The following is a 21,839-nucleotide window of genomic DNA, read 5'->3' on the forward strand; positions in this document are numbered from 1 at the left end:
TTACAGGAGAAAAAAGGATGTTTTAATAATCTACCACGTCATAATGAAACCACAGGAGACTGATTCATGTGTCTGATGACATTTTAACACATCAGAGACGTGTGACAGTGAAGTCGTCACATTTATCTGTGATTTGTGAGAAACAATCAGCTGTGAAACAAGTTTAAATCTTTATAAACTGCAGAATGATTCAAACATACAGAGCAGAACTTTAAATTACATTTATTGTTATTATTATTTTACTTAAATACATTGAATTCTTACATGCAGTGTACAGAGAGCCAAAGTCACCACGGGACCTTTTGTTAGAGAAACAAATAACTTATTGATCCTGTCACTGATCACACATACGATGTTTGGAGTCAATAAAGCGTCAGTTTGTCATCAAACTAATGAAACATCAGACTGTGATGTCATCATAAAGACGACACAGCCGACAGCCTCGTTAGTGACGTCGTCTCCTGACTGAAACACTGTAGAGATGCTCCTGTACATCAGCAGCTCACAGAACTGAACCAGAACCAGCTCTTTTCACAGAACTGCAGTTGTCAATATGAGCAGATTTCTTGTAATGTTCATCTTTTTTAGGACCTTTCCTGAGCCCAGTTGGCTCCATGTTGGTGTTGGTTCTGGTACTGATGAGATGATGTAGTTCACTGAGCGCTTTAACACAAAACTACATGAGGTTTGACTTTAAAACATCGAACTGACACTTTATTGACTTGAATAATTATCCTTTAAACTGACAAACATCAAGTGTGTGATTCATGACACAGTTAAAAACTGACTGCTGTACATATTTATTCCCATGAGGTCCGTCTGCAGACGTGACTTCAGCTCTGTGTTTGTCTGTCGGGAGTTTCTGCATCCTGAAGGCAACACAACGACCGTCATTATAATACAGCAGCGGTTCTTTCAACAAAAGTAAAATGACTCAAATGGAGAATTAACTCAGATGAATAAAAATGTTTTAAAACCAGACTCGTTGCCAGTGATGCTAACATTAGCATTAGCTCAAACAGCTAACAATTGTAGCTTGAGATGGAGAACAACATTATGTAGCTGTTATTAATAAATATGAAGACGTTCATGATAATCCGTCCAATAGTTGTTGAGATGTTTCAGTCTGGAGAGAACTGTGCAATATGTAAGAATTAGCCACCTGTCGAATTCAAACCAGTAGGGGGCAGCATATCATCAGAGTAACCGCTAACTGTAGCTGCCCTTTGCTAGTTGGCTCAGTTAGCCGTGTAGCTAGCGGTTAAGACTGGCCCAGGGAGTGTTAGCGTTCACACAGCTAGCACAGGGGCTTTGGAGTGAAACGGGCCGGGGCTAGCTGGTTAGCATGCTAACTCCAGCAGACATCTCTGCAGCACAACACACAGACATCAAAACTGTCGTTTATTCACATTCTGCAGATTCGTTTTCAGCTTGAATTCTTACATACTGCTCCTTTAATGTAAACAGGTCAGACTGTGAAACATGAGATTATATCAGATCATATTAAAGGTGTCATTCGTAGAATACGGCCAGAATTCGATGGTAACGGTGTACTGTTGTTAAAGTTTTCGACATTTTGTGAGTTTATTTTGTTCGTTTCTTACATTTACAAACTAAACGTGCTTTCAGATAATAAAATAAAGTGGTATTAGGAGTCAAGACGAGTCAAGGCTAGCCGGTTAGCATGCTAACTCCAGCAGACATCTCCTGAACACCGCATATAGACGTCTCTGACACGTCACACCCTGATGAATGTCTTAAACTAAAATTCTGGCCATATTTCACAGATTGCTCCTTTAAAACATGTTGAAACCAGTCTGATAACACTGAAAGAAAAGCTGAATTCAGCATTTAAAACAAACGTTTGTCCTTTCACCTCGAGCGTCCCGTTAAATAACACAGAAACGTGATAATACGTCACATTAAATGTTTCACTTGAAGCGTCTTCGTGCTCCGGCCTCTCCGACGCTTCAGGACGGTTAAAGAAGCTGAAGTTTCAAGTCCTCCGATTTTCAAAATAAAAAAATCTATTTTCTTCTGTCGAGGTCTCTCCTCACTGTGTCCCTGTCCTTTCATCTCTTCCTTCCCTCCCTCCTTGCCCCCTAGCTGGCGGGGTCCACCACCAGGACTTTACACTCCCTCTTGGCGATCTTGTCCAGCGACAGCAGAGTTTTGTCCTGCGGCGGCAAATAAAGAGGCCGACCGACCGGAGAGCCGACGGGAGGAGTGATGGCCCGCCGCTCCATGGCACTGCCCGTCCTGACACACACACACACACACACACACACACACACACACACACACACACTTGTGATGAAGGTGTAACACCTTTGATGCTAAACTTGAAATCAACAACAACGTTTTTTTTAGGACACATGATAATTTATAAATGTTGTGAAGCTGCAAACATGATTAAAGTAGTTCATTTTCTGTCAAGTGACAATAATAAATCAAGAAAACATCAAGAATTATAAACTTCACATGTTCTGTGCGTTAAACTCTTCATTTGTAAAGTAACTAAAGCTGTCAGATGAATGTAGTCGAGTAAAAATCTAAATGTTTCACTCACAATAACGATTAAAATCATTTAAAATGTAAACTACTATAATTAAACAGTGATGTAGGATGTAACTGAAGTGGACGTGTGTCGTACCTCATGATGTGGGATCGAGACGGCTGCTGGTGGGAGAAGGACTGAGATCGACCCAGACTGGCCTGGTGTCGGTCCAGCAGGTCTCGAACCGCCGGGCTGGACGGACTGTTTTTACCTGCGAGGAGACAACGAGACACGTTCACCACAGACCGACTGTCACGTCTGCTCTCATCGTACTGAAGACGTATGAAGTTTACTGTCAGCGGCACTTCGTTTTAAACACGCTGCACCAACATGAATCCTGCTTTTTGGTGTCTCTGGAAATGTCATTGCTATAATATTCATGATTGTGTCGTTCGGGCACACGTCCACATATTTCTCAGTTACTGTCCCACTAATGTGTCGATCACGTCCTCTGAAGCAGAGGAGACATCTGAAGCGTTAGACATCAGCATTCACCTGGTTTCCTCAGGTTGTTTCCACATTAAGTCCTTTTAAATGAACCAAACTCTTCTTAAAGTGGAAGAAAACTTGAGTTCCTGCGGAGCTCGGACTGGTTTTCACGAGGATCAGGTTGGCTGAGGATTTAATGGAGAACCTTTGAGATCGTATTTGTTTTCCACCTTCACCAGGCACCGCTGTGAGGTTCATCTGAGCGGCTAAGACCAGCAATGAACTGAAACAGTGTATATAATGTAAATGACCTCAAACATTTCAGCTGATGCCAATATTGATCTGTTATCTCATAAATTCAACAGATAGCATCGACTGTTTGTCTTTCTACTAACCTATCACCTACGATTAAAATGAAAAACAACAGCAGAAGCAAAGTGAAGGTTTGTTCTCACGTGACAGCGGCCGAGCGTCAGGAGGAGGGTTGGACACCGACGCTGTGAACTGAAGCTTCAGCTTCATGTGTTGACTCAGCTGAAGAGACAGAGACAGACAGAGAGACAGACAGAGAGATTACACTGATCGTATACGCCTCTGTATATCCATATTACAAATAGATACACTAAACAAACAGCGCGGCCCGTCGGCTTCATGAGTTAACTGGACCCGTTGGACCCGTCGTACCTCGTACAGTCCCGGTTTGAGGATCTGGAAGGCGACGCTGAACGACAGAGTGCTTCCTTTCCGACAGTGGCCGAGGTTACTGAGAGGAGTGTGACAGACGACGGCCGCCAGCGTCGTGTCCTCGCCCTGACCACGACCTGGACACACACACACACACACACACACACAAATATATATTTGTCAATCAGTCAATCTGATCACCGGAAAATAAGTATTTGTTTTTGTTGTTGTTTTATCAACCAAAAGATTATAAAAGTTTGTTCTTGTTGTGATGATTTCTACAACAACAAACTGTTAAAAAACATTCTGGTTGTGTCTGTTGATCAATGATGAGAAACGATCTGGAGTCTGTGGTTTGTTAATGTTCACTCATTTGTGTCAGTAGACTCGGAGGAAGTGGGCCGAGCGTTTCCTGAAACTTGTTGGTTAATATGGTCGAACTCGTTTCAAAAGGTGTCGAATAAACAAGTCAAACTCAATCAAATCAAATAAAGAATTAAAATATATAAAAATAAAAAACAACAAAAATTTGAGCTCTTATTTTGTTTTGGTTTCCTGATTTATTAGATTGTTTCTTTTCAAGCAGAAGATGGGAAACAAACGACTTTTTTTAAATCTTTGGTGGATTCAGAAGAAGAACAGAATAATGAGACGAACAGACGACACACGACGGTTTGTCTTCACATGTCAAAGTATAAACAGTTTCAAAAGGTCGGGTAACTGAATTAATCAGCCTCAACATCTGCTCTGTGACGTGACCGGTGTGTGTTACAGTCAAGGTCAAGAACAGACTGGTCCACACACACACACACACACACACTGACCCTCTGGAGTCCAGACGAGCCGGACAGCGAGGAAGTCCTGCAGGTTGTTGAGCAGAACATATTTGACCTTGAAGTGCTCCTTCACCCTGACGGTGCTCGGACAGCTCGCCGTCATGACGAACCGCGGTTGGTCCAGACGGATACTCGGCAACCTGGGAGGGGGGGGGGGGACGACAGTCAGGACACGTTCCTGCTAATATCACGTAGCAGAGGATCGTCCCAACTATATTAGGGTCAGGTATATTTAACACCTTGAGGTGTGTTTAATCTCAAACAGAAGGAGTTCATTGTGTCACACTTCACCTACAATATGTCTGACTGCACTTAATGCATTAAGAAAATCAACCTGTATCACAGCTTGAATATAATAATATTAAGTTTCCTCTTTCTGTCTCCAGACACGATTAATCATAAAATAAGTTGAATGTTGTAATTGCACATTGGTTAAATATTTGTCGTCATGATGAAGTGCTGTAGTGCTGCACAGATGTCCTGACCTGTAGTGTGTGTAGATACAGTTGGTGAAAGGCATCTTGGGAGTTGACCACTGCAGCACAGCGACCAGGGGAACCTCCAGCCCCTAAAGATTAGATTTTGGAAAGTCTGACTAAGAATAAAAATCTCCTTTTCAAGAGTGTCCTGACAAAGACGGGCTCGGGCAGAGTGACTGATAACAACTAAATAAAATCACTTATAGAAAACAACATAACAGATCACATGTAAAGCACACAAACATGTCCGAACCTCGTTGGAGTCGTCTTGCGGCATGTCGTTGAGGTGCAGCTGGAACAGGAAGTCGTGCTCCTCCAAAGCGCTGAGCATGCTGGGAAGGCGGCCGGCCAGGCTGTCCACTCTGCAGAAAGACGCCATGCCGACCTCGCCCGACTGGTGGCTGCGCAGCAGGACAGGAAGCAGTGTGAGCACCGTCAGATCGAAGACCGACTGACAGAAGCGTAAAACATGAACACACGTTTCTGAACGTACCACACGTTGTCCACCAGCAGCACGGAGCCGTCTGGCATCATGGGAAGGTAGGAGGCGTTGAGGTTTGGTAGAATCCGAACATCCCGGATACTCACCTCCTCCTGAGACGACTCGTTCAGCACTGACAGGAGGAGACACGAGGTTTGTATTGTGTTTGTTTGCGTTTTGAAAGAGACCAAACTGTTCAAACCACCGGAGCAAAATACTCGGTTGTTGTTCAGTTACACGTTCCAGTAATTCTGCCTTAAATTCTGGGTCAGGTGTCGGCTGGTGTAGAAATCAGTCAGAGATCACACTGATGAGTCACGTTTCACTGGTTCGTTACAGTACGGTACAAACACAGGCGATCCTGTGAGTTTCACAGCCTGACTGCACTGTGTGAACGTACAAATTGAGTTGCCCATCTGCACAAGAAGCTGAAGGTACGGTGGCTCATAGGAGACAAACAGAACATCATTGTACCAAATGATCTACATCTAGTCTGCAAGTCTGTGCACGGCTCTGATACCAAATCATTAATTCGCCCTGAAGCTAAAGCCTTCTTTTCCCAGCAGCGTCCTGCACACCTGTCTGTCTGTTACACACTTTTTACTGTTTTTACTTTCTGACTAGAAAATACCGAGGTTATAGTGAAAGTTTATGGACGGCAACATTCTCTGTTCATGTAACAATCACATCACACCCATACCAAAACATGATAACTGTATATACAGTATGTTTTTAAACACACGGGTGTCTGATTGGTGCTCTGTATCGGCCAATAAGGTATCTGAATCAGTATCGGGAAGGAAGAAATGGAGTCAGAACGTCTCTACAAAACATATTTTCTAATCTCTTACTTTCAGTTTGGTATTTTTAAAAAACTCTTGAGCAGTAAATTATTTTAGATCGGACTTTTTTGTATTGCAGCACTAACTTCAGTGACAGCAAAATGTTTTGATACCTTTGTCTTTCCTTCCAATAATTAGGATTCCTGACCTTAAGTATCAGCCGACACAGAACAGCTGTATACTGCTGAGCCTGTGTGGATGTGATCTGTTGTGAGGCCGGGCTCAGGTGAAACAGAGAATGACTAACATAACTTTCTTTTTTGATTTAGTCTCGTCAGTCATAACTGAAACAGGTCAAAAAGAAACGATCACCCGGCTCATGTTTCTGGGCTAATAAATAGCGTGATATTGAATCAGTGCATAGATACCTGATCGCCAACACCTGATCCAGCAGTTTAGGCAGTAAAGGAGACATTTCTGATGCTGGTATCTGTACAACTCTACTGCTGCAGCTGGATGAGAGACCAATCGTATGAGAGAGATCGATGATCTCGTACCTTTGAGGACGGCGAGGTGCCTCCCAGAGACGGTCATCTGCTTACAGCGGACCGTTGGCGGCGGCAGGACGGTCAGGGTGGTGCTCACTGTGGACGGGAGGAGCCGGAGGTTTGTCAAATACACTTCAAGAGTTTGTCACTACTCGTTATCAATCAGTCTGCAGATTAGTTTTTATAATAATTGTGAAAAAAATGTCATGACGACTTCACGTGTCTTGTTTTGTGCAACAAAAAGTCCAAAGATACTCAGTGTGTAATAATATGTGACAAACAGGAAGTCGTCTCGTGTGAGGAGCTGGAACCAGAACATGAAAAAAAAACGCTTGAAGATTTTACTAAAACGATTAATTAAGTATCAAAATAGTTGAATTTTTCTGTTTTCTGTAAATTGATTAATTGATTAATTGTTTCAGCTCTCCCACATTCTGTGTTTTACACCAATTCATGTAATTTTCCAGCTTTGCTTAGCTTTTCTTCTCTGTGTTGTGCTCCAAACTAAGCATTGTGTCTCATGTGAACATCTGCTGTGTCTTCACTGATGTTTGGGGCCTTCAGAAAGACTTGGACTGGATTTAATGAGCTGTTTAATTTCTACCTGTCGGCATACTGCTCCCTTGTGACTACAGCTGGTACTACAAGCAGCACAGACACCTCCGGTCATCTTTCAATGAATATCCACCAAATTACATGATATGTTTTAACGTCGTATGCATTTACACCTCGACCTCTTCTTCAGAGGAGTGTTAAGACTTGGTCTCATGGTGAAGGTCAGGGGCTAGGAAATGGATTGTGTCACAAGAGGAGAAGGACAGCGGTGTGTGAGCCGTACCCTGAGCTTTGAAGGTGTTCAGGTCGTGTCTGAAGGTGTGTGTCGGTTCTCGTTGCTGCAGGACGCTCAGGTAGCCGAGTTCCTGCACCTCTGCTTTCTCCGCCTCCCTCTTCCACACTGTGACCATCACCTGAATACACACAAACAATCAGCTTTCAGACTTTAACAAACTCTGCGAGAGACCAGAAAAATATCTCCAACCGTCCCAAATGTGAAAATCATACATCCAGTCTGAGACGGACAGACAGGTGTCCCCCTTACCTTGACTTTCAGGGTGCTGACGGGGAGTTTGTCCAGAGAGACGGTGAGGGGGAAGATCACTTCATCCGTCAAAACCACCGGCTCGTCCAGCGGAGACTGATGTGGAGAACACATGGAGGAAAAATCAACATCAACAAAAACTCTCACTGAGCAGCAGCTGGAGGACAGAGACAAAATGCAGCTATTGCTAGTAGGAATGTGGTTCATTTTTCAGGCAATTAAAATTTGACCTGATGATGGCGCTAGATGAAAAATCAGTTATTAAATAGTTATTACAATTTATCCTGAGAGGAACAAGAATCGTTTGTCGAATTTGATGCCAATCCATCTGGTAGATGCTCAGATACTTCACTGTATAAACTGTATAAAGTTTGAACCCTGACTTGCTGGCTGCACTCAGAATGAGTCAGGAGGTCATTGAAAACATACGATTCATCCTCAGGTGACAATGAATGTTCAAAAAGAGATTTTCATTATTTAAAGGAAAACTCTGACCTGTCTGAGGCGCTACAGGACAAGTCAGGAGGTCATCAAAATGAAAGGATTCATCTTCAGATGACCATGAATGTAAAAAGTTCACTAACAGTTGTTGAGATATTTCTGTCTGGACCGAAGCACAGAACCAGCTGACCGACAGGCTCAGGACCATCATCAGCACCGTGCTCCCACAACTTCATCTTTAACAGTTGCTGGCCCGTTAACGCAGACTTGAATGTTGGAGTACCTGAACAGGCGCCCTGCGGAACTCCCTCGCCGCCGTCCCAGATGAGTTGTGGATGAGCAGCGGCTTGCAGTCCCTGAAGCTGCGACACCTGGAGTCCACCCTGCTTCCGAGCGCCGCGATGGCTGCCTCCGCTGCAGCGATGTAGTCCTCCTCGCCATCCTCGTTGGCCTCGTCCCCGCTGCTTTGGTAGTCGTGGTGATGCTGGTGGTGGTTGCCTCTGTGGCGGCTACTCTCGCCTGGACTCACGCTGGCCACGGCGCACAGCGAGCCGGCCAGCTCCCTCCACGCCCGGCTGCTGGCCGACTCCGTCCCAAAGCCGGCGGCAGCGGCATCATCGCCACCTGCTTTACAATGGTCACACACATAAATTCAAGCTTATGAGAATCGTCATGGGCGACATCGCTGACCCCTGACTGTCCGCTCCAGAAGTCTCTGGTGCATCATTCTGTATCGATTTTATTCCTGGTTTGATCCATAATTCACCAAACACACCAAACCCACATCAAAGAACCAGTGCTGACGAAGGCTGAGTGTTGCATCGCCTCACGTCGCCTGTGTATCGACCAAAAAGCAGCACATGAACACAACACAACGTCTACAGCCTGTCTACAATCTGAGAGGAGATAATTCTCCACACCACCAGGTGGCGCTAGTCTGTATCTGACACACATGATGGGAAGCTGGTGGGCTCAGGAAGGCAGATATACAAACCACTGTTGCGATAATGTACCGTACAAACATCTCTTTATCATTATTTCATGGAGAATCTTCTCTTTTTGATACATATCAGACAAAAATATGATATTTATTTTCACAATAGAAGATTCCTTTTGACACCAGCCTGCCACAAAACACTGGAAGCAACCAAAGACAACATAGTTCTGACTGATTCACAGTGAGATCAGCAGGTTAAACAACACATTTCACAGAGAAAGTATGCACAGTCCTGTTTGTATACACACCAGATGAAAAATATGACGTGTTTTCATCATAAATGTTTTATTAACTGCCAAAACGAACACAAACAAATGTTAATATTGTTGTTTTTGTGCTGATCTGTAACCTGTGATGTTCTGCTGTTTACTGAGGTATACATTCTTAATGACGCCTCAGTGATCAGTGAATACATTCATGAAAACACTGAATTCTTCTGATCTTTGTTCCTTCGTCAATATTTATTGATATTTCCACACTGACATAAAACAGCTGCTCTGTCACACGTTTCCTTTAACCTGCAGGACCGAGTCAGTCTGGCTGTCGAGTCTTTGTTGGTAACCTGCATTGTTTGTTTTAGTATGAATCTCTTCTTCAAAGATCATAAAGGATCTTATGTTAGTTATCGGTGTTTATTTCTGATTGTATGTGGTGTATTTGGGGTGGACCGATTATCAGGGCCGATATTCAGCATTTTTATGATTATTATTGTCTGACTGCCGATAAAATAAAATTCTCCTTCTTTGGCTCTGATGCAGCATCCTCTCTCTGTTAGTGGTCATCACGCTAACACTATCTGATGAGTAACAGCTGATCAGCACTGAATAATCTGAATTTGCCTGCTAAAGTGAGCAGCAGAAAATGGAAATACTAATTACAAGTACCTCCAAATTGTACACAAGGTCAGTATTTGAGTAAATTGTAGTTGGTTACTTTCCGTCACTGGTTATTCTCGACTTTGAGACTATGATTTGTAGTTTTCCTGTAAATACATCAGTTTGAGTTGTTCTGCCATGTTGTGCATTATAATTATTATTGGGAGTCATGGGTCAAAAGGCACATTAGAGTTATAATCATCAGGGCCGATGTTCGGCATTGTTTTTTTATCATTGTATCTGTGATTTTCTGTCAGACTGCAGATCAAATAAACAGATCTAATGGGTCAGGGTCCGGCCCACAACAACATCTGATTAGAAACGCTGAATAATCAGATTCTGCAAAGTAACTAGTAACTAAATGATTAAAACTAACTTTTCATTTTCACTGCTGATGAATGTCAGTTATCAGTGTCCTTGATTTCTAATAATCGGTGTTGGCTCTGAAAAGGACACATCAGTGGACCCCTCAGATTGATCATGTCAAGTGGCCAGTTATTGTGTTATTGTGTCATTGTGTCATTGTGTTATTGTGTTATTGTGTTATGGATCTGGGTGAATTCTCTCTCCTGCAGGTTCTCCTCCATGTTAAACATCATTGCTTCGCCTTGAATTCACCTTTTAGAAAACATATAGTGACAGTGATGTTTTGTGAGGGCGCACCCTGCGAGTCCCCGCAGCAACATCACAGGACACTTCCTGTATGAATATTGAAAGACACGGAAATGTAAATAAAAATGGTTTCTCTGTCCTCCCCCTCATCAGGAGCCGGTCGGGTCTGTGTCCCTCCCCCCGGCTCCTCGCTTCCTTACCGGGGCCGTGCTCGGTCGGCGTCGCCCCTCCGTCTCTGCAGCGCAGCACCAGGAGGAAGCGGACCGTCTCGCCCAGGTAGAGGTGACTCCGGCGGGGCAGAGTGCGGTAGCGGGCCGGGTCCGACAGGTCCGTGATGGGCACCGCCGGGAAATACATGAAATACTCGCACTGCGACTCCATCATCTGCACCATGGCGACAACCGGAGGAGGCTGCGCGAGCTCGAGCAGGACCAGAGTCAACGCACACACACACAGGCACGGACAATGGAACACACACTTCCGCTTAACGCTTTCACAGTAAAAGCACGGTCATTGTGTCGCTTACAGAGATACGGAACAATTAGCACAGCGCGCCCCGTAGTGGCCAAAACAAGCATCACAGCTTAAAAGACATTATAATGCCAAGGTAAAAATGAATAGGCCTGAATAAACGTGACGAAAACATGATGATTTATAAAATAGCTGAGGCTTGATTAAAGACTTTGCTTCATGTTGTTTATTCTAAAAATAATATTACTTGTTTTAATCATTGTAAAACTGATTAATGTTACTTATTTAGTTTACACAAAATGTTCCAAAATCACCGAAACATCAAATGAAATTAAATCTTACAGAAGACCTCCAACAGGTTTAAATCAATGGGGGCAAAAACGGAGGAAAAACCAGCAGAACAACTGTTCTGTAACTCATTTAAATTGTATTTCATTGTATCATAATTATCTGACTTTTCATGATTTGTCTATCATTATATAGGGAAGTAATTTAATAACAACAATTTTTTAATAAATTAACTGATAAGTTGAACTACAGGCATGTTTCAGTAACTATAATATTTATTTAATTAATTAAGAAAAACATTAAAAAGTTTAATTCTAAAGTGGTTTGCTTAAAAGTTCTGCTTCACAACATTACTTCAATGCTTAATACATTTAATATCAGAAAATTACCTCGTTTTAAGTGTAGCAAGTAACATTTACTCAAGTAATATTCTAATTGGGGACTTTAACTTCCAATAAAATCATTTTCAGGTAAGATATCTGTACTTTTACTCGAGTCTGCCTTTTTGGTCCTTCATCCTCCACTGCATGTAGTGATGGGTGGACGAAGCATCTGGGCCTTCCTGTGGTTGGTTCATTGGTTTTGCCAAAAATAAATAAATAAAATTAAAAGATTTATATCTCGCGGACTTCAAACTCAGTGAGCACAGTGACATCTGGTGGTTTGCAAAAAATATGGCAGCCCTTTAAGACTGAGGACAACAAAACCTTTCTGATTTTAATGGTTTCAGTCCCATAAATACAGATTCAGATGATCAAAAAAGAAAAAAAAAAAGCTGAATATTGGAACTGATAATCGTCCAAGTCGATAATCAGATTATTATTATCATCACTATTATTATTATGACGTTTACAACACTGTTATTAAACTAACACTTCCTTGTACCAAAATAAAATACGAAATGTTGGGATGAGAAAATGTATTTAATTTAAATAACAGTAATTTTTAATTTGAAAACGCAAAAACGATTTCTATTGTAGAAACTTTTATACATTTTTAGGGTTTTGATTTATCATATTTCGGTTTCGTACGTAGCGACGTCAGTGACGTCATCCGCCGAGAGTTTGCGTGATCTTCGCGGGGCCACGCTTCACCTCAGTCACCTCCGGCTGCCTCAGAGGACGTGTCAGCAACCCTTCCCTGTGAAGGTGGACTGAGGAGGTTAACCAAGAAGAAACGCTCACCTGATGAGGCTCATCACTGAGAAGGTACAGCCACACAACAGGAACCATGTCGTTATGAGTTTGTCGTTAGAGTCCAGTAATGACACGGGAGCTAACGTTAGCTCTGTCGTTTCCTCTAAGCTAGCAGCCAGCGCCGGGTCCGCTCTCCCGCCATCTCCTCTGCCCTCCCGGGCCTGGTCCGCCATTTTCACCACCAGCAGCCAGGGTGAGTGAACCGGCCGTCCACGCCATATATGTAACGACACAGTAACGATAACGATTGAGCACATCCATATGCTACTACTATATGTTCTGTTATGGGTTTTGGCAAATCTGACCATTTTATAGGAAATGAAAGCATGGATTTTAATTTGAACATTGCCTCCAAAATGTATGTTTTTGACACATATAGTAGGCCATGTTTGTATATAACTCAACACTATGCCTGGAGAAACTGGTAAACAACATGGAAATGTTATTTTAGTTGTAATGGGACCCTGAGCTCTTGAGTTGCTAGGGTCTTTCTGCAAAGAGCTGTGAGATAGAGTTTAAGTCAAACTGGTGTTTCTACTGAGAGGAAGGCCACACAGCTTTCCGAGGATGATGAATGAATTGCATATTAAGTCTGAAAAGAAGTGGTTAACGTTTATATCACTTCACAATATCACAACATTTGAAAATAACCCCAGGTGTATTAAGCAACGTGGAACTTACCATAAAAATACCACCACAGCAGAATTTGTTGAAAATTAGTTTTAGTGGGCTAATGTGGTCCGAGAGGCCAACAACACGCACACTTCACCTGAACAACAGTGAATGGACCAATAAAAAACAGAAATCGCTTGTGCGTTAATTAATGCACTCAAGGCTTATTAAACATTTAAAACGCAATGGTCATTGCCTGAGGACTGAGACGCTGACATGAACCAAGGAAAAAAAGAAGAGAAAAAAGAAGCCTATTTTAAAGAAGGGGACTATAGGGCTGCACAGGCCCTGTACAGGGCGCTTTATTCATTGATTTATTTATTGTTTACGAGCGTTACAATGGAGACCGTTCCTGCTCGGCTCGTCCGATCATGGTCAGGGAGCAGAGAGGATATCTCTTTCCTTTTGCCCAGCAGTGGAAGCAGCAGACTTGGGTTCTTGGGCTCAGACAGCAGCTTTATTATTATGAAACTATATATGAACGTTAAGATACACTTTTTCCTCTTGACCGCTTCTACTCTCGCTCGCTCACCTCTCTCGACCACACACACACACACACACACACACACACACACACACACCGCTCTCGCTCTTAAAAGGACACACACCGATCTCATAACATGTAGTTCAGTAGAATTTATTGAAACACCCATAAAGTAGACTTTTTAGGTCGGTTATTTGCACTAAAAAAGTTGGGAAACCATGAAAGTTTAAAATGTAGAGTCCAAATGAACTTTGTACGAGCCAAGTTGTGGCGCCCCCCATTTGTGCCTGAGCGCCCCCCTCTCAGCCCTCACGCTCCCAGCACCCCCCACAATGTTAAGAGCGCCCCCGTTGACAAACCCTACCTTAAAGGAACTTGGTGCAGGATCAAGAAATAAGACTCAGTAGTGATGGCCGTCAGGGTAACTGCAGCCATCAGCTGAGCTGGCGCAGGAGCGGCATTAACTCTTCACAGCAGTGTAGCTGACGCCTTATCCCCTACACACACGAAGCAGCCGGGAAGCCGGCCCGCTGTGTGTAGCGACACACAATCGTGGCGATTTACCGTTACGGTTGATGTAATCTGAAAGGCACAGGCGAAAGCAAAGACGGCATTGCTGTTGCTGGGATTGCTGTGTGTAAGCGGCTAATGCAAGGGTAGACAATAAGGGAAATTTGCCACTGGCCCTCCGGGCTTTTGAAGATCACTGGCCCCACCATTGTAACCACTGGCCCAGGAATCGATCCCCATAATAAAAAAAAAAAAAAAAAGAACAATTTGATTTAATAACATTTATTTTAATACTGCAGTACCGAGGTCAAAAAGTTCTTCCTCCGTCTCCTCCTCAGTTGGTTGATTTTTTTACTTAAAATGTTTTTTGTCTTTTCAATTTAATTTTCAATCTATGAAATCAATCTGTGCCTTTTTTTTTTGCCAAGCTTCTCAAGTTTTACTCTTTCAAATAATCCTCCATCTACAGAACTTTTCAGTACGCTATTTTTCTACTTCTTCTCATCATCATCATTATCATTAATTATTATTATTAATAATATTGTTTAAAGTGAGCCTCTTATCGTTTAACAGAAAAATACATCATACAAACAGCAGTCTGCAGTCTGATGGCGAGTTATCACCTTTCTGTCATCACTAGCATGTTAATAATCAAAGAAGCTCTGAGGCTTTGTTCTATATGTTATAATACAAGATTTCAGCATTGAGCTACAATCAGGCAACATTCATGACTCTGTACAGTCAAACTAACCAAACACTTCTTATTGATCATCATTATAAAGTTTCAGGGCGTTCCTGTAACCATGGTAACACACGGTACCAGAGAGACGCTGAATGAAGCCGTTTACACAGATACACTGCAGACAAAGTCCAGACTATAGTTGTTATTTCACACATGTAGCACACAACAGGAGACTCTCCGTGTCAGACGAGTTCTCACGTGCTGACTGAACTCAGTTGATAACGTAGCAGCGCGACGAGTCCTTGCTAGCTAAGCAGCTAAACTTTAGCCCCGCTCCGTGTTGAGATCCCGCCCCGTGGGTCACTGCACTGTCATTGGTCAGGCACGCACACGCTGTTATCGATACAATTGGCTGTAGAGTGTGACAATCTGTCAATAAACATCAGCCAACAGTTCTCCTCCGATCTACATTGATCTCACAAGTCGCCTCTGTTAAGTTTGAATGACGGAAATCCGTTGTAGCGACGGAGAACTTTAATCCATGCTTGGAGCGTTCTGGTGACCCTGACGGTTTTAAAGTACGTCCGGGACACCGGGCCATTTATATTGTCGACCGCTGTAATGTTACTACACAGACACAAACAAACCGTTAGCCTGTGGCTACATACAGCTGCTAACGTCACCTCACTGATAACAGGTTGGGCTTTCGGTCTCATATATAAAGGACATATTTCTAACTCTTCGGTTTCAGACTAAAGGACTGTGGAAAATGTGCAGTCTGTAACTATTCAGTGTTCCACAGCGGTGGACTAAGTTACATGTTTGCAGCTAACGCTACTTTGCATGTTGGGTCACTCCGAGTCCTCGGTGATCTCATATGATTTTCAAATCAAGCTCTAAACATGACCTGTAATGTTTTACCTGGTTACTAGGAAATGAGCCATGTCAGCATCTGTTTTCAGTCCCAATTCAAGTTGGAGCTGTCTCCATGAGTCGAACGTGTATCCAATGTTTATTCGGGTGCCAGCCTGGCTTTGGTTGTAATTTCGTTTCGACTCAAACCTTTATTTCTTCTTAGTATGACTTTTTAGTGGACTTTTGTGGTGGTGGATTGTTTGCTGGCTGTAGCAGAATCCATTACTACCCAAATATTAGTTGGGGACTGTGCTTGTCTTCTTCCCGTATCCAAGGACGCACATTCAGTGTCATCTGACGTCACGTCCACAAGACGCAGGACCGCTGGAAATTCGGGCCTGAATTGCAGTACATTATGCAGCACGCAGCCTGTTCAAGGCAATGGAGAGATACGTGGGTGGGCTCATTCTTTTTGGTTTTGAACGCTTTATCACCTATTAACATTAAAAAACAAAAAATGCATGTTTATTTGTTCACAAATCCTGCCCCAAGTTCCTTTAAGTACCATGTAGAGGTACTTTTACTTTTTTTTGGTGGCAAATACTGTACTTTTACTCCACAACATTTATTTGACAACTTTAGTTACATTGCAGATTACATGCTGCATCAGAGCCAAAGTAGCACTTTTTTAAAATAATTTAATTTATCCACAATCAGATTTAAAAACTGATTAGGAATCAGAAAAATGTTTAATAATCAGCCAGGTCGATAATCAGTGTACCCTGAGTATACAGTATATACATATATGTAAACATATGTGTAATTAACCTTCACTTGTACTTCTGATAATTTAGTCCGTTTACTGCCAGAAATTACTTTTAAGTGCAGTTAATATCAGCCACTTTAAGACTTGTAGTCAAGCACTATTCACATGTGACTTTAACTTTTACCATATTTTAGCATATCTTTTCCCAATATATGTATATTTCGAGTACTTTTTACAAGACTGCAAACAATAAAACCCAGTAGAATCTGGTTTTATTAAATTATTCAAAGATGAAATGACATTTTATTCATTATTATTATTGCATTTTATTCATACTTTTGCATAAGTCAACATCAGTTTTTCCGGGGATCATATAATTGCAGCACAATATATGTGCTATAAGCATTTCATAAGTTGTAATAGAGAAGATCATCTAAAAAGTTAGCCTACATAAAATGGGCAGGTTACATTTAGAAACCAATATTATGAGCACTGCTGTAACTTTTTTTGGTAAAAGAAATATTCCTTAAATCCAGCGAAATGATGTCCTGCAAATTCAGATGGATTTTGATTGCCTGTCAGTCTTTCAGAGGGATCCCAAAGATATACGTCACCACTCTTGTTGTTGTTGTTGTTATAGTTGTGATGTGTATATGCAATGTGGATTCTATCCATGAATATGGATGATCATAAAGACAACGCATTTTATATTTATTGTTATAGTTATTCATTCTTCAATTGCCCTTAATTCCAGATGAAAGGAGCAAGGTTTAGGTAAGCCACAAACAGCTCCATTATCATGTGTGAGTTGTCTGGCAGATGAAAATGTCAATTGCCAAAATGTCTGGGAATATAATATGCGAAATAACTAACAATTTCTAACTAACAATAAACAGCATAATAAACAACTTAATATCGTTTGACCTGTAAGATGTTGCAACGATGACTTACATACTTATCTAATGCAAACCTTGGTAAGACATCGAGAGATTCACAGAGTTTAGTCACGTGCAGCATTTTTTTCTTTCACTGCGCAAACGCGTCATCCGAGTGCTCCCTTGCACGCTGCCAAATATTTCTGCCTGGAAAAAATGAAGATACGGGCCCCAAGCACTGCGTGAATTTCAAATGCTTCATACGCTGCAACAATCCAGTGCTTTGGTAAGTTCAGTATGAAGTAACGTAACGTGAACAGAATGGTTTCTTTTTCTGCTGGCCTGGCTGTCTTCTGTGCCCTGTCCCTATCGTGGACAAGGTGATGGTGTTGCGTTATATATTTGAAGCCTAAATTTTCGAAAATAAAGTCACTTTTCTGTAATGCAGCCTTTAAAACCAGGTAAAAACTATAGTTATGCCATATCAGGATATGAGGATAACCCAAATCTAAGATGATGTATATATAGTCTATATCACAATAACGATTGTAATACTGATTTTTTGCCCAGTCCCTATTGTGTTCTTTGCTTTAAGTGTTCATGTACTGTGAATCTATTAGTGGACTATAAAGTATACCTGAGCTGCACTCTATCATAGTTGCGCTTGTTTGATGTGCATTGCTGTCCATGGTGCTGATGTAACTGTAACAATGTCACTGTTTTAGTGATTCTATTTTCACTAATAACTAAGGTCTAGCACTAATGGTGGATATGAAATGTTCGTTTTAATAGCGAGGTCAGACTAGCATGCTTTATTTATTCATTTATTCATTTAAAGTCATCTGTCCACGATAATTGTGTAGTCCCTAATTCCAGGGTTGTTTTCTTTTTGTCAATAGAATAATATATTTTCTTGAATATAGCTGAAAATGCACACAAATATAAAACAATAACATGAATGAATATATGGACACATAAGCAATGCCATCTGTACTTATATATAATACATAACTATAATATACTGTTATAACAAACAAACAATACAACAATAAAAAACTGTTATACAGGTGTCCTTTTTGTGTTGGCTCTCCAGGTCTTCAAGTCAAAGATAGTTTATAATATGGGCAAAATGCTGAGTAATTGTGACATTTATTTATGTTATATTGATGTAAAAGTACAGAATTCAACAGGCTGGTCTAAATTATTACTAAATTATACATGTCAGTTGAATTAGCCACAAATATCAAGTCACAATCTTTTGGTCTGTAAGCATTGGTGTTACATGCAGATCATAGAGAACTTTCTCGTTAAAATCCTTTAATATGCAAAATGGTAAACATTTTGCACGAAATGACTTGTTTCAACATATTACCAACTTTGAAAATTTAGTTTAGCTTGTAAGAATTTACTGTCCTGTTTTATTATTTAATTTTACTAATATACGTTTTGACATAGAACATAAATATCATGGAGCAAATCCTTTTTTAAGTGTGATATACATTCTTTTAAAAATGATATACTGAGTTATCTACCATATTCTCCTGAAAAGAAGATTTAATGCCACTGGGCTCGGGACTCCATTGCAGTGAGGTGAAATATGGTATGCAAAAATGGGCCAGGGATAAGGCATGCATCAAGTCATTATATTGATTTTGCTCAATTGGAAACAATGAAATACTTTCTATTATAATTTGTATATATGTATGTTAATTACTTAACATACTGCATACTCTACAGTGGGCCATGAATACGCTCAGTAAGTGCAGCAGTTGTACCTTGGGTTGTTATTAACCCTTTTCTCACATTTGACCACATTTTCAAACAAACAGATTGAGTTTTGTTCCATTTTAATATTCATCACTGAAAACAATCCTTGAATCATTCACTGTTATTTGTGAGACCTCAGCCTTTACTGGGACAACTGAGTTTCAGTTGACCGCATAAGTGGTACATGAGGGCGGGCCCGATGGTCTGATCTCTGAGCCCATAGATGAGAGAACTCAGACATCTGGGGAGGATGAAAATAAACACATAAAAAACATTCTTAATGCGTACGATTAGCAATCGCTGTCGGGTTGTTGCAAGTGATATAACAATAGAGGTGTGCATAGTTGACAAAAGACTGAGGCCCAGCTGCACCAGATGCAGCAGCAGTGTGTTACGAGCCTTTTGAGCTGAAGCTTTGTCTGTGGAAGCTGACCTGGCTGCTACCATCACACCAACATAGGAGGAAGTGATTGCCACACTAGCTAATATGAACACAAAACAAGTGTAGGCTTTGTCATAAAGATCAGACATTGGGCTAAGAATCATAGCTATGTCAGAGCAAGAATCTGTCATCTGCAGGCTCTGCAGGTCTTCAAATGCAAACCTTAACAGCAAAAGAACTCGAATGAGAATATTAAGTAAACTGACGGTCCAAACAACACAAATAGCCATCCCTGTGTTTCTGATGGTGATGATGGGAGCATGCCTCAGTGGGTAACACACAGCTACATATCTCTCCAGAGACATCACCACCAGTGTGAGTGGTGAGATTTCATTTGTGAGATTGGTGAGCATGGCAAGGACACCACAGACAGGATACGTCAGTCTTATTCTACAAACAGCCAGTATGTACAGTAACTGACTCAGTGCCAGCAGTAGAGTGTCTGCAAAGAGTAGATTATACAGAAGAATGTAACGGGAGGTCTCACAAAACACAGATTTACTCCTCAAGGTGAATAACATTGTTCCATTAATAAAGAGGAATAGGCAGCATGGCATTCCAATCAGTGTGGATAACAACAGTCTTTCCACTAATCCCTGATACAGTTCAGCAGTGATGTTGACGATCTGAGACTGATTAAAGTACAACATCTTAGAGAGGCATCGAAGACCAAATATGAATATTTAATTGTTGACGTAAGTGAAATACAAAAGCAAAGCAATTTTTTTCTAGTTTGTCGTCCTCGAACATTGAGGACATGTCATCTTTAGAGTTCAGTTGCAAAACCTTAAATCATCCACATACATTTTCCCTGTGCAGACACTTAGGCGGGTAGAGGTCCTGCTTGTTTCCATGTAAGCAGAGCTGGTCTGCAGGGTTTGCCTGCCCTCACATTTTGTTTATGGCTTCATGTCCTCACAACTACCTCACGTGACGCTGTCAGCATGCCACTCCATGTCCTTGTGGTTAAAAAATGTATTAATGGGTGAGGTAATCTCTCTACTGCCACCTCCTGATTAACCTACTCAACATTTTCTCATCAATGATGCAGCAGCACCTTCCTAACATGAAGTATTTGTGAACTCACTCCAGCGATTTTTTGAAGATCTGTGTGAGTATGGGAGCCAGCTGGTCAGCACAGACTTTCAGAAACTATAGTTCCTTCGAAACTATGTGACACCGGCAACTCAAGTTGAGGCATTCACTGCCCTGCCACGGCAACTGCTGCTGTTATGGGCATCTGTTCTTATTTTTATTTTACAAAACAGTTGTCAGTGTTTCATTAGACTCGCTTTATTTATTACATCCTGTTTCGATTGAAAGTCCAGTTTAGAAAGTTGTCTGAGCTTGGATATAAAATCCTCCATTGTAAATCCAGGCGGGGCGAGAGGGGGGAAAAATATCACTGCACTTGACTCGATCGTAAGCATGGACTCTTAAGATTGTTGCTAGCGCGCTGTCACTTACTCTACAGCTGCGGAGTAGCATTTAGAAGTTCTGGGCTCACGAGTGCCTCCTACCTTGAGGCAAGACAACTGCCTACCTCACCCAGTGCCTCCTCACTGCAGTTGTAAGATCGCTGAGCACACGAAACAGGTTATACACATATATTATATACGTCAGCTAAAGTATGGGAAGTCCGGGGGGCATATATTTAAAGTGTTTGAAACATTTGATTGGCGACATACAGAGAGACAGTGACACGCTCTCATTGGATGGCAGAGAACAGTTTGTGAGGGATTGCGCAATCAAAGGTGAGGCTCAGCTTGCTGCTGCCTCACTGTAATCTCTTCCCCATATTTGAACGGAAATGCGAAAATTCAGCGTTTTTTTTTTTTTATAAAAACCAATCGAAGTTGTTTAAGTTAAATGGAAAATGAGATTATAGTTCAAACCATTTGATAAATACAACCATTTAATTTATTTGTTTATTATTTTTTTGTACATGATGACAGGTGAGGCTCTGCCATGTCACTGACATGATTATGTTGTACCTGTACAAAATATAATC

The 21,839-nt window shown here is 41.5% G+C and overlaps 2 protein-coding genes and 1 pseudogene across 4 annotated transcripts in view; 1 reads left to right on the forward strand and 2 right to left on the reverse strand.

The window, feature by feature from the left end:
• Positions 1–206: 206 nt before the first annotated feature.
• On the reverse strand, positions 207–11,267 carry trappc14 (trafficking protein particle complex subunit 14). Of its 2 annotated transcripts, none has more exons than XM_084373828.1 (13): positions 11,021–11,267; positions 8,620–8,960; positions 7,896–7,991; positions 7,635–7,764; positions 6,806–6,892; positions 5,479–5,599; positions 5,239–5,386; positions 4,992–5,074; positions 4,495–4,646; positions 3,671–3,807; positions 3,442–3,520; positions 2,654–2,768; positions 207–2,259 (listed from the first exon to the last, which is right to left on the reverse strand). In XM_084373828.1, the coding sequence occupies exons 1-13, from the start codon at positions 11,211–11,213 to the stop codon at positions 2,103–2,105; spliced, it is 1,839 nt and encodes a 612-aa protein (XP_084229954.1). In that variant the 5' UTR covers positions 11,214–11,267; the 3' UTR covers positions 207–2,102. The 2 variants fall into 2 exon arrangements, with proteins under 2 accessions (XP_084229954.1, XP_084229953.1); XM_084373827.1 differs by having other exon boundaries at positions 8,620–8,963.
• A 1,416-nt stretch (positions 11,268–12,683) lies between these two features.
• The window catches only part of nup98 (nucleoporin 98 and 96 precursor), a 159,687-nt gene continuing 150,531 nt past the window's right edge, over positions 12,684–21,839 (forward strand). The window contains exons 1-2 of the mRNA XM_084373860.1: positions 12,684–12,787; positions 12,888–12,968. The gene's annotated coding sequence lies outside the window, so the exon portion shown is untranslated. The remainder of the gene's footprint in view (positions 12,788–12,887; positions 12,969–21,839) is intronic.
• On the reverse strand, positions 19,467–20,349 carry LOC311268991 (odorant receptor 131-2-like; annotated as a pseudogene). Its single transcript has one exon. The product of its transcript is annotated as an odorant receptor 131-2-like (transcript).

Source organism: Pagrus pagrus (assembly GCF_965226575.1).
Source record: "Pagrus pagrus genome assembly, chromosome: 14".
NCBI lineage: Eukaryota > Metazoa > Chordata > Actinopteri > Spariformes > Sparidae > Pagrus > Pagrus pagrus.